The sequence below is a fragment of the Tilletiaria anomala genome, assembly GCF_000711695.1.
Source record: "Tilletiaria anomala UBC 951 chromosome Unknown K437scaffold_7, whole genome shotgun sequence".
NCBI lineage: Eukaryota > Fungi > Basidiomycota > Exobasidiomycetes > Georgefischeriales > Tilletiariaceae > Tilletiaria > Tilletiaria anomala.
The window spans coordinates 208,524-220,895 of NW_013547015.1; the positions used below are offsets into that span (position 1 = coordinate 208,524).

The following is a 12,372-nucleotide window of genomic DNA, read 5'->3' on the forward strand; positions in this document are numbered from 1 at the left end:
TGAGCTGTGCAGTGCGGAAGTGTGCTATCGGTAGACCTTGAAATGGGTTCCGAGTCCCGTGGGTTGAATAACAGTCACGTGGTCGTCAAACGCGTGCTTCATTGGAAAGCAACACGGCCATGCACAAGAAGGCACCCTGCTGGTCCCTTGACCTATTGACCTCATCCCCATCTCCCTATATTCTCCTTCTGCTCCCCGACTAAAACTAGTGGCCAGCTTCTGAATTGACATACATGGCATTCCTCGTATATGATGCTCTATGTGCTTAGCTAGCTCGCTGTCAACGACGCGAAACGCGTAATATCGCCACCGTTACCCGAGTCATCGATGCGGGCCGAAGCAAGAGCAACTTGCAAACATGGCTGACCGGCTGACCGCCCTTGCCGGCTTCCACGACTCGTCCTATTCAGTCGCATCAAACACTACAGCAGGAGATGCTTTGGGAGGTATACATGACGGAAATGTGACACAGGCCGACGCGTCCGCCGGAGGACGGCCGATGCCTGCCTTACCGCCAGGAATGGAGACAGAGGCGAGTGTTAGCTTGATGCCTCCTCCGGCTGTCCCTCAGCGCAATGGCACCAGTGGCACTGCTGGCGGCGCGACAAATACCTTTAATCCAGCCACATCTTCCGCAAGCAAGGCCGCCCGCGCGAAAACCCCACCACCAGCTCCCACGAGTAAGCAGCAACAGCCGCCAGACACTGCGCAGAAGCCAGACACGCGTCGAAGGTATGGCATCACGATCGGCGGGCTCGCTGGAGATCCAGGCGCTGCAGGAGGTCTCTCTCTCGGTGAGGATGAAGATGAAGACGCAAGCGAGATGGCGGGAGGGGTCGAAATCGTTGGTGGTGCAGGTGAGCTGCAGAAAATGCTGGTGCGCAACACTGGGGTTGGTGTAGGGAGCAAGTCCGGCACACCTGCCCTTGGTGATGTGACCAGCGCCAGTGCCAGTGGTGTTGGTGTAGCTGGTGCAGAGGACTCTGGTCAATGGGGCTCGCGTGCGATGAATCGACGGGTCGCGCAAGGGACAAACCTGAAGCAATTGCAGGCTCGAATCGACTCCCTCACCACTGAGCGCGATGACCTTAAAATCGAAGTCGACTTCCATCGACGAAAGGGGAGCATAGGAGACATCGCCAGCGAGGTCATTTCGTTAAGGCAGGAGAAATTAACGTACGTTAAGAAGGTCATCAACCTCAATGACATCGTCAAGAAACAAGACAAAGTGATGACGCAACTGCGAAAGGCGAACAAGTTCTGGGAAGGAAAGAAAGTGGAGGATTGGAAGAACATGGAGGACGAGCTCCACGCACTTAGGAAACAAGCAGAGTTGCAAGCCCGGGAAAATGACAAATTGCAAGAAGAAGTCCAATTCTTCAAGAATCTGCGCGAGGATCGGAGCCGCGAGGATCGCAGTCGGTCCAGTGTTCGTGTCGGCGGTAAGGCTACCATACAGGAACTCGAGCAAGAAGTAGAAGCCTTGAAGGAGGACCAAAAGGTGGAACTGTACAAGCTGGAGACCGCGCTTGCCGACATGGAGCAGCAGCGCGATGACCTTGCAGACCAGCTCGAAGAATTGCGCCTTAGCAAGCGTGGCGCGGCCGGCGGTCGACGCAGCCTCAAAAGCGCCGAGGATAGCGACGCAGATGAGTCAAACGCCACACTCGGCACAGCTGCCGCGGAGCGCTCAGCGATCATCAGGCGAAAAGAAGAGACAATTAAGGATCTTGAAGAGCGTGAGGCGGAACTCAAGATGCAGCTGGAGGCTCTGCGCACAGACTTGGACAGCACACAGCGCCGCGAAGATCAGTTGCGCATGAAAAATGTAGACCTTAAGGCGACGGAAGAAGCGCTGGAGCGTGAGATCAAGTTCCTCAAGGACAAGATCCAGCTGTCCGAGCGCAGATTGGAGGAAGAGGGTGAAGATGCAAGCCGTGAGATGATGGCGATGCAGAATATCCTCGAGGAGCGCATGGCAAACGAAGTGCAGCATTGGAAGGACGAGCTGACAAGCTGGAAGCTCAAGCACGAGAGGCAGGAGCAACGCGTCGAACAGCTCGAGGTCGACCGAGAAGAGTGGGAAGCCAAGTACACAAATCTGGATTATGAGCTCACCAAAGTCGAACAGGAGTACCAAGCAGTTGTCAAGGTGAGTGATGGTTGCATCACTCGTTCCTTTGCCGCGCGATCGCATCAGAGAGCTTATACTGTTGTTCATCCAAATTAGCGTCTGGACGAGGTGGAAAAAGAAGCTGATGATCTCGAGCAAGATGTTGAAGAGCAAAAGCAGACCATCGAGCAGCTTGAAGACGACCTGGACTTACACGCTGGAGACTTAGAATACGCGAATGGCGAGGTTGCTAGGGTGAGGCATGGCTGGACATTCGTTAAGGCAGGCATTCGCTCAAAGCTAACGGCGTTGTTCCTCAACCAGTTATCTGATCTTCTAGGTCACGTTGAACAAGAGCGGGATACCAAGGCTGATGAGATTGATCAGCTCAATGCTGAACTGGACGAGGCGGAGATGAAAGCAGAGCAAGCGGAGCGCAGAGATCAGGCCTTGAAAGACGTGAGTGCCAATTCTCACTGCGCTTTGGTCTGTGGTCGACTGAATCAGCCATTGCTTGTTATCACAGCGCCTGAACGACGCGCAACTTCTCCTTGATGAACGCGAGGCTAAGCTTGAGGAGCTATCTGAAGCATATGAAGTTGTGCTTGCTAACAAGGAGCAACTTGCCAACGACTACCACGAAATGAAAGAGGAGCTTGGCAGCCTGAAGGCCAAGCTCACGCACTCGCAAGATGAGCTTGAGCAAACCCTTGAGGACCTCCGAGCGGAGGAGCGCTTGAACCAGCAGCAAGCGGATGACTACGCAATGCAGCTCAAGCAGAGAGAGGAGGAGTATCAGTCCAATCTTAAGAGCAAGGACATGGATGTTGCAGCATTGGAGAATCATGCCGACAATCTCAAAGAAGACGTCACGAATCTGAAGGAAGACTTGCACAAACTGCAATCCGCTTTGCGAGACCAAGCCGACCAGAGTCAGCGTCTGGGCCAGAGCCACGTCAACGACAGATATGCTCTGGAGCTGGAGATCGACCGACTAAAGCGAGAAGTCGCAGCACTAGAGAGAGAGCTCGAATCAGCAAGCAGGGCGGCTGAGAGGAAGGAAGACTTGCTTAAGGAGAAAGATGCTGCAGGAATCAAAGCTGTGAGTAGGACGACCAGCACTGCCTCTCTTAAACAAAGAAGATTGGCTTACCTTGCTTTGCTCGTTAGAACACCGACCTGCGAGACCTCGTGAGCAAGCTTGCCTCGGAACAACAGGCTCATCTCGGGCTCTCTGATCGGTTCGAAGCACAGAAGAAGGTGGGCTGCTTCCTCGAGAGAATTTTGCATATGTGCATGTTGACTTAATGCCCGACTCCCAGGCCCTTCGCGAAGCGCAAGAGGAAGCCGAGGAAGCTCGGGCGAAGCTGGAGGAGCTCGAGCACCAACGATCCGAGTACGAGCGCAACAAGAGCCATGCCAATGAACAAGCGGTCGGCCAACTCAAGGAGCGCAACACATTGTTGCTCACGATTTACCAAAGTCTCGGTCGCACCCTTGGCGCCGACAAGGGCTTGGGAGTGAGCGTCATCGGATTCACGGCAGAAGCCGCTGGCAACTATCTGACTCTTGATTCTTTCGCAGCGCAAACGAGACGATGCAGACCTCAAACCATTCACCAACTTTGGCATCTTCCATGATAGCCTCTTGTCTCGGATGAGGCGGCTTGGAGAGCTTCGGACGCACTTCGACACCAAGGCAAAAGAGATGGAGGCCAAGTTCCTGGAGCACTTCAGGTGAGTGACACCTCTCAAGGTCAGGAAACTACTTCGCTGACGTAAATGTTCGCGATGTATAGTGCAATCAAGAAGCAGCAGGACGGGCAGATGCGCCACATTAATCGTCTCGAGCAAACACTGAAGACAGCGTCCGACAAACAAGGAATCTGGCGATCGCGCATAGTTGCGAAACAAGCCGAGTTGGACGCTGCCAAGTCCACAAATAATGAGCTGCAGCAGCAGATCTCCTCGCTTAAGACTCGAACGGTGTTGTCTTCTCCATCATCGAACTCCAAGATCACCAATCTCAACTCGCGCGCGAACAATGCAGAACGCAAGCTTGCAGCGGCACAGACCTCTCAGCAACATGCGGAAGACCGCCTGGAGGAAACCAAACGCAGATTCGAGCAGGACGAGTCCAAGTGGGTGGCCAGAATCAAAGAGCTTGAGCTGAGATGCAAAGCTGCGGAAGAGAAAGCTTCGAGGGATCGGTCGAGCGCGAAGGAACGTCTGAAGGCTCTAGAGGAGCAGAAGCGGTGAGATCGAGCTACCCTTGTGGATACGCAGCTCGTCAGGCGCTCACACCCCCTCTCATCTGAACCCAGACGAGCCGAAGCGGATCTTCTTCGATCAAACAAGCAGTCAAAGCAGCTCGATACAGTGTTACCGCCAACGTCAGAAGCTGTAGGCCAGCCATTGGATTATTGAGAGCGTAGCGCGACCGTATGGGCTTGGTTTTGCGAATGTTGTATGGTTATGCTTGCATCTCGGTAAGATACATATTTGTTATGCAACGTTACGTCTGTCCTGTGGACATGCAGGAAGTGCAGTACATCCATAATCTGTTGCCTTCACAGCAAACCAGGGGCGAGTGCGGCATCGTGTGCCTTCGTCAATCGCCTTTGGAGCCTTGATCGGGATCCAGCAGTAAAGGCTTGCATTTCTCGCTCAGTCCTTCCACTTGAACACTAAGCAGCGCACGATTATGAAGGTATATCAGAAGAGGAATGAAGGAGTGCTCTCAACCACAGACTCACCATCATCATCCAAGTCAATTCCAATACCCAGGCCCATCGGCTCGCCGAGGCCCTCTTTGTCCGAGTCGCGATCCATTCCAGCGATGCGCGCCAGCTTCTTCGAAGATGCCGGAATTTGAATGCCGCTCAGCGAGCTCAATGCACCGCCGGGGTATCGACGCTCGTCATCGCCTCTGGGCGTCTTGATAAGCGGGCTGGATGAGAACAGATCGGTGCGGATGTTGCTCGACTCGCGTTCATGGTGTGTATCACGCACCGAGGACACACTCGGCGCCGTGGGTGATCCCAGCGTGCGGTTGTGCAATTCTGGCGTGCGAAGCAGCGAAGAACCGTAGAAGCCGTTAGAGACGCCTCGCGCCCTAGCAGCTCGCGTGGACGAGCTGGGAGACTGCAGGAGCCAAGCGCGGTTTTGAGGATCCATCTTGTCGCCCACGTCGCGCTGGTCCAGACCTCCGCTACTGTAAACGAGACTGGGCATGCCGATGCTGTAAGCCGAGTGCTCCGTGCTGAAGACGCCGCCAAGGAAATCGCGACTGGGGGTACTGAGCGCGCCAGGTAAGCCCCATCCATGGCTGTTCTCGCGCAGCCGAGCGCTACGAGATGGAGTCTGCGCAGCGGCTCGCGGTGTTACCGAGCTCGGCCAAACGGAGCCGTGGTCCAATCGAGAAGGCGTAGAAAAGATATCGTCAACGACAGCATCTGTGACGAGCTCGTCATCGGAGGAGTCGAGGACGGGCCGAGCAGCTGCTGCAAAAGCACTGTGCGCCGAGCCTCGAGTGGAGCCACGAGAAGGCGTGGACGCAAAGCCAAATTGCAGCGAACTGTCAGCGTTGCGACTCGATGTCCGCATGGGCGAATTCCAGTCTGAGCGCTGCAAGCCAGCGGCAAGCGCGTTGGGGATCGCATGCGCATCGGCAACAGCGACTACTGGGTCCTGCTGATGCGTGCAGGTGACGTCTGTGGGCACACGGCTGCTCACAGGGGCGGCGAGAAGGCCAGTAGACATGCACGAGTGCGAGGCAGAGTGGACGCTCTTGCGCTCCAGGGGGGAGCCCGGCTCGTGGAGCTGCCAGCCAAAGCGTTCTGCACGTGCACGGCCGGCAGCGGCGCTGTTTCTGCTTGCGCCATGACGGGCAGAAGAGAGAATGGGTGGGCTGGGGGCGAGCGCCAGAGCGGATGCGAGGCCATCCGAGCGCGCCGCGATGGGCGAGTTGGTTGGTTGAGCAAACACCGGTTCGCCGCTCCGCTGCGACATTTGATTGATGGCGAAACGATGCGAGCGTAGGATGGAAGGAGTGTTGATCGAGGCGAGCCCACCGGAATACGCGCTTGAGAGGGGGGTCGTCTTTGCACTAGTTCGGACTACGCAGCCATGGCAGTGCCATTGCTCATCAGGATTGTCGGTGTCCTTGAACCCGACGCAGGGCATGTGGTACCACCGCTCGCAGGTGTCGCACTGCACCATAGGCGCAGTCTCTTCGTTGAGGCCACAGAAGCAGCCAACAAAAGCGGCGCTAGCATCATGCCGAGACAGCGGCAGAGGCGTAGAGAGCGCCATGTATCTCTCGTCTGAATCAATGCGTTTTCGCTTACTAACGCGCTTCGAGCCTTTGCCTTTGCCCTTGCCCTTGCTCTTCGCCTGCTTGCCCTCTCCAGCCCGAATGACAGACGAAGCGCCTGTTTTGGCGCTGGCCGCAGCTGAGCTCGGAAGCGCAGCGACGCTCTGCGCAGCGATGGCCGCTGCTTCTGCTTCGCGGATGGCTGCCTTCCTCGCGCGGTCTGCGAGCGCCTTGGAGATCATCGGATGGCGAAGGCGATCCCCACTAGCGCCACGGGTTCGATGATGGGGCACGACGTGCAGTCGATCGCTGACCGCCTGCTGTGAAGTAGACAGAGAACTGTCGTCCGGTACGGCGACTGCTGAAGCGGAAGCGGAAGAAGGGTCGCTGTGACTCCGTTGACGAGGGAGGTGCTGCCGCTGCAGCACCGCCTCATGATCCGCCTCCTCGTCCTCCGCTTCATCTCCGCCTTCGTCACCCTCATCACTGTGACTCGCCAGCCACATCTTGACGATCTGCAGCCGCTCCAGGCGACGCGCGTTTGCATGCTCGATTGCAGCGGACCACGGGCCGCACGGGCTGTCGGGCCAGTCGAGTGCAGGGAGACGCGCTTGCAGCGGAGAGAGGTGATGAGCGAGACGCGGCTTGAACGCCGCCGCCGCCGCCCCTGCTGCTGCTGATGCGCTCGAGAGCATTGTCGACTGCTGTTGTGACCGCGATTGCTGCCGCTGCGTGCGGGCAATGATGCTCCCAAGCAGCGAGACGTGTCTCTCGGTCCGATCGCTCAATTCGCCAGCAGCGTCGGCGAGCGCGCTATGTGTGAGCCCGTTGATCATTGTCATTGCACGCATGCCAGCGCAGGCGCCTCCCCGACCGACGTGCCTCGCTCTGACGACGCTAGGAGAGCCGCACTCGGAAGCGGGGAACTGCGACGCGATGGAAAGGCTCGGACTGGGTCCAGACATGGTAGTCGATGCGGACGCGGGCGCACACCGAGCAGCCGCAGACGCAAAAGTCGTAGCTCCACATGTAGAATCCGCGCCGGCGCTCGTGGTGGCTGGCTGCGTGAGCGCGGTGCTGGCGCTTTCGGTCGTACTGGCACTGGTGTCCATGCTGCTTGTGCTGCTGCTTGTGCTGTCTATGTTTGCATGGCACGACGAAGACGAGGCCAACGCCGCTGCAGCCGCAGCCGAGGACACCGCTGGAGCAACGGCCCTAGCGACAGCGACGCGCCCGACGCCCTCGATGTGCATAGCGACCATCTTGGTTCTCGCTCCGTCGGTGACGCCGCTCCTAGCTGCCAGTAAGCCGGGTGCAGAAAAGGAGGCTGAGGCGAACGAGTCAAGCGAGAGTGCGCTATCGCTGTCCCTGTCAGGCCAGCCTTGGAAGGCGGTGCGTGTGGCATTACCGTTAGAGGAGGATAGCAGCGGCATGCCTGCACCGAGTCCGGCAGAAACGACAGCAACAGACGTAGGCGGTGAGCTGTCCGTCTTGAACCCGACCAGATACTCCTCGAGCAGGTCATTCGCTTCCACCTCGTTGTGCAGGTATGAGTAAGAATGCGGATGGTGAGCACAGCGCTCTCTGCGTTGCATGTAGCGCTCGTCGTACGCAAAGCGCGCATCGCTCTCGCCTCCACGCCTGTCCTCATGGCTCTGCCTGTCCTCGTGCTCCAATTCGTGCTCACCACGCCCTTCGCCCGAGGCGGCCAGGTAGGCCAGTGCAGAGGCGTCCGGAGCCTGCTGCAAGCTTAGCGCCGTAGCCCAGCCGCGCAAGTCGTGGAGCGTTGCTTTGGTCAAAATGCGCTGCGAGTGCTTCGATGGCTGCTGTTGCGGATGGTGCGAAGGATGTGAGGGTCTGGCGCTGGACATGCCCCTGGACGCTGCTGCTGCTGGCGAGAAGAACGAAAGGTCGCTTGAACCAGTGTAAAACTTGGCTGGTACGAGAGTGGCGGCGCTGTGCCGGCTGCTGCTACCCTCCAGTGCGACAGCTGCAGACTTCTTGGAGCGTCTCTTAGGCATGGGTTTTGGCGTCCTCGGAAGCGCTTGGCTGCTGTACTCCTGGTCCCCCTCGGCGCCAAGGAGATCTTCGACGCTACCAGGCGTGTTGTTGAGCGGCTGTACAAGGCGGTCAGAGCTAGGTAGCAGCGGTGTGCCCCAGCCGAGATGAACATTAGCGATACGCCTGCCTTTTCGCGGCGTATCCAGCACGTCCTTCTCTGCTCGTCGACGACTCTTTGCGTTGCCGCTGCGATGGCGTCCATCTGTCATTGCGCCGGCGTCGGAAGAAGAGGTGCTGGGAGCGAAGGGAGACACATCTGTTTCGGCTGCAGAGATTGAGGCGGGCGTTGCAAGGAACGGGCCATATGATGGGGTTACAGCGGCAGTGATATCCCCAGCGCGAGGTCCCATCTCGCGGCGGCGGCGACTGCTGATGGTGCCGCTTGTTGAGCTCGCGACGCTCTCCAGCGAGTGCGGGGGTGTGGAAGGTGGCATGTTCAGAGCCGGTTGATAAGAGTAAATCGTGCGTCGCTGTTGCTGCTGACTGCTGCTTGGCGTCGAAGATGCTCCTGAGGGGGGCGGAGTAGCGATGGACCCGCTGTGGCCCTGGCCTGCAACCAAGCTCTTGGGGTGCTGCGTCGCTTGCATATTGTTGTAAAAGCTTCGATCCAATCGTCAGCAGCGCGGGGTTCTTTTAAGAAACGGACGGTGGATCACTGTCCTATTAGAGGTGCTGCTCAGCGGTGATAGACTTTGGGCTAGCAGTTAGATGGCGCGACTTACGATGCGGACACACAATCGAGGAGAGGTTCTTGATTTCACGCTGACAAAGAGTGCTTGCTGATCAAAACAGATGGACATCCACCAACGAGACGGGAATGAGTCGAACCTTTGAAAAGAGGGGTGCCGAGAAGAAGCGAAGATGACAAAGCGAAGGCACTGAAAGCGAGAGACCGAGTGGAGAAATTGCAATCGCGGGAAGGGCTAGAACTCGGCTGGGTGTTTGGATGTCAGGGAAAGAGAATGCGCCGTCGGCGTTGTTCCAGCAACTGCTGCGCTTGAAGCAACGATCACGCTCCCGATGAACGCGGGATACGAGGAGGCTGCTGGTATCCAGTGCTGATATCAACCTCAACCAAATGAAATTGACGGGCGATGGACAACGTCGCAATGCGTCGCAGCGAGTCTAGCGGATGCGAGAAAGAAATAAAGTCGAATATGAATGGATGAAGAGATGGATGACCTTTGCACATTATTAACGCCAGCTGCCGCACACGCACACACACACACACCACACGCACGACACTTCATCGATTGCCACGCTTGAAGCTGGGCGGCCCCACGCTTGCAACTTCTACAGGTCGACTGGAAACCTACTATACGGTGTTTACAGTGTGTACATTGAGGGTGTATGTATGTGTTACGTATGTGTGATTCAGGGATCGAATGTGATATGATATGCCAGACACTACCAAGGAGCACGAATGATCCTCGGGCTCAGAGCCTCTCGACATGATGCGCACTCCTCGAGTCGAGAGCAGGACCCCGTCCGCGCACGTCCTCTGGACTGTCCGAGTGAGGAGTTTCCCTTTGCTGCAGGCGAGATCGCTTTTGGGGTGTACTGGGCAGCCTGCTGGCGAAGGCCATTTCTGTTTCACCTCTGCACGGGCGGACAGGCATAAGAGGGCAAGGCGGCGTTCTGTCCAACCAAGTGTTCACCCCGAAGCCATCCTTCCATTGGTGAGACTGGCACAGTTCCCAAAAGCTTGATTCGATCTGACCGAGTCAAATCGGCGCGTGCGTAGATGCGTAGTGTGTGACGCGGGAAACGTCGAATGAGAGATGGGACCGCACGAGCACGGAGGCAGTAGCTCGCACAAAAATGCGCGCAGCAACAGCGATGGGCCACCTGCAAATTGCGAGACGCGGCAATGTTAAACGTAACACACCTGTTTTGGCAGCCCACCCGCGCATCTCTCCCACAGTGCCTTGCAAGAAAGGGGGGAAGGAGAGGAGGGAAAAAATGTCCGACCATCCCCAGACAAAAAAAAAACGAAACGCGTATCACACGTATCGTGCATACGATTGTGGCGCATCGTGTGAGCGTTTGGGCACCCCCGAGTGCGCGCACTGTCTGTCTCTCGCTCAGAGCCACGCAGCGAGCATGACACACACTCCCATCTGCGATTGCGGTCGTTCATCAACCAAACTCACACCGGCCAAACAAGACACCACACGCTCCTTCCGTAGGAGATGGTCTATGTATCGACTGTTATGGCTCTCAAATCTCAACTGGATCCGATAAACTCCAAAACGGCCACTGTATTTACCTGTTCTTCGCCAGCAGTCCTAGTCCATGGTTCTTTCAAATACATCCGCTCGCGCCTCGTAAACAAGCGCATTGGCATCATACAAGGAGCATTCGACGTCCGAAATTTGGACAATTGAAACAGCACAGCGCTGTGTATTTCCACCTGGCATTGTGCACCTCCCATTCCTTCACACGCATCCCAGCACGTGGATCGACGCTTGTGTGGAAGCAACACACCGGACTATTCTTTAGCCCATTGGAAACGACTCCTGGCCCGTCTGTGCGTCGCAGCCTCTTCTGTGCCCCAATTTCGCGACTATTTCCCGAAACAGCAATCCGCAACCTGGTCACAGACTGACACGACGCAGGGCGCCGCAGGCAGCAAGCAGTAGGTGAAGGGAAATGGGCGCCGCGCGGGAGGCTCCGCCTGCGAAAAATGCCCGAAAATGGTCTTGCGAACGGACCAGGACAACAGTGCTCCGTGTTCCGTGTTCCGTGAGTACACGTCGCGTCACGTTGGAATGCTCATGCGACGCGTCACATGCACAAACCCTAAAAGAACTTTTGTAAACAGCGGTGATGTGTCAACTGTTGAGCCTCAAGGGCGAGAAGCGCTTCGTGCTTGCCCCGCGCGCGACCTAGGTGTGAAAGGCCCTTCATATTGGTTGATGCGTTTATGCTTGCGAGGGCTGGGTTGCATGCACGTTGAACAGTTGACCAGTCGTAGCAATTGCGAGGGGTGGTGAGGCGAAGACTGTCGTCTTGGATGGTCTTGGCACGGTGCAAATGCCAGTTGGAGGTGAGTCAAGTATGCCAAATATACCGCGAGCTTGAGTCCCGCGGCTGCTGCCTCCGTGACCGGACCCAATCGAGCGGTGTGAGAATGCCATGGCACACGTTTGTATGGGTGCCACGGCGCTCATCTGTGAGTTACAAACTGGTCATTTCAATGATGCGGACCTCTGCCGCCCTCCCGCCGATTGGCGGACTTCGACGATGTGCAGACGTCGACCAGAAGCGACAAGCTCGCACCACGCTCCACCTCAGCTCTCGAAGGAGGCAGCACACCGGGGCGCAAGCTGATCGCTTTCTGCCAAGTCGGCACATCGGAAAGAAGATCGTCTATGTGCAAGTTTTGAATGTTCGGCATCGATCCAGTCAGTCCAATGTTTGCTCCTGGGGCACTCCTCCGAGTTGAGCTGGGTGTATTGTTATAAATGAGCGCGCCATACGGTGCTACATAGATGGACAATGGTATCTGGGACGGCGCTCTGGGCATGTTTGATTGGGTAGTGCGAACCAATGAGCGATCCCGCCTGTCGATGAGACCATTGCGTACTGGGTTCTCAGACGGAAGAGCTGTCAGAACTGTCAATAGAGACAAAGAAGTGTCATCAATTCTCCGCCATAATATGCAAAACCGCCTTGATCAACACTTGGAAGCTAACAAAGGTACAACTAAAAAACAGCACGACGTGTACGCTGGCTGGATGTACAATAAATTACGGTTGTAAGGTCGTGGTCCCATGTCGACCTTTCGTCTAACCCAAAGCCATCCCATTTCGCAGCGAGACCAAAGCGTACCCGCGCCTGCATTTTCGCTGAGATCCGCGGCCGCCTGCTGCTGGGTCAGA

The 12,372-nt window shown here is 56.8% G+C and overlaps 2 protein-coding genes across 2 annotated transcripts; one reads left to right on the forward strand and one right to left on the reverse strand.

Annotated features, from left to right (window-relative positions):
* Positions 1–358: 358 nt before the first annotated feature.
* On the forward strand, positions 359–4,371 carry K437DRAFT_220185 (uncharacterized protein; the record flags this gene model as incomplete). The annotated part of the gene is made up of 10 exons (XM_013390126.1): positions 359–857; positions 969–1,812; positions 1,909–2,146; positions 2,231–2,368; positions 2,438–2,572; positions 2,640–3,215; positions 3,284–3,373; positions 3,436–3,639; positions 3,698–3,849; positions 3,912–4,371. The coding sequence occupies 10 exons, from the start codon at positions 359–361 to the stop codon at positions 4,369–4,371; spliced, it is 3,336 nt and encodes a 1,111-aa protein (XP_013245580.1).
* Positions 4,372–4,575: 204 nt separating this feature from the next.
* K437DRAFT_163321 (uncharacterized protein) lies at positions 4,576–9,319 on the reverse strand. The gene is made up of 3 exons (XM_013390127.1): positions 9,211–9,319; positions 4,869–9,143; positions 4,576–4,799 (listed from the first exon to the last, which is right to left on the reverse strand). Exons 2-3 carry the CDS (start codon positions 9,073–9,075, stop codon positions 4,780–4,782), a joined length of 4,227 nt encoding a protein of 1,408 aa, XP_013245581.1. The 5' UTR covers positions 9,076–9,143; positions 9,211–9,319; the 3' UTR covers positions 4,576–4,779.
* Positions 9,320–12,372: the final 3,053 nt, after the last annotated feature.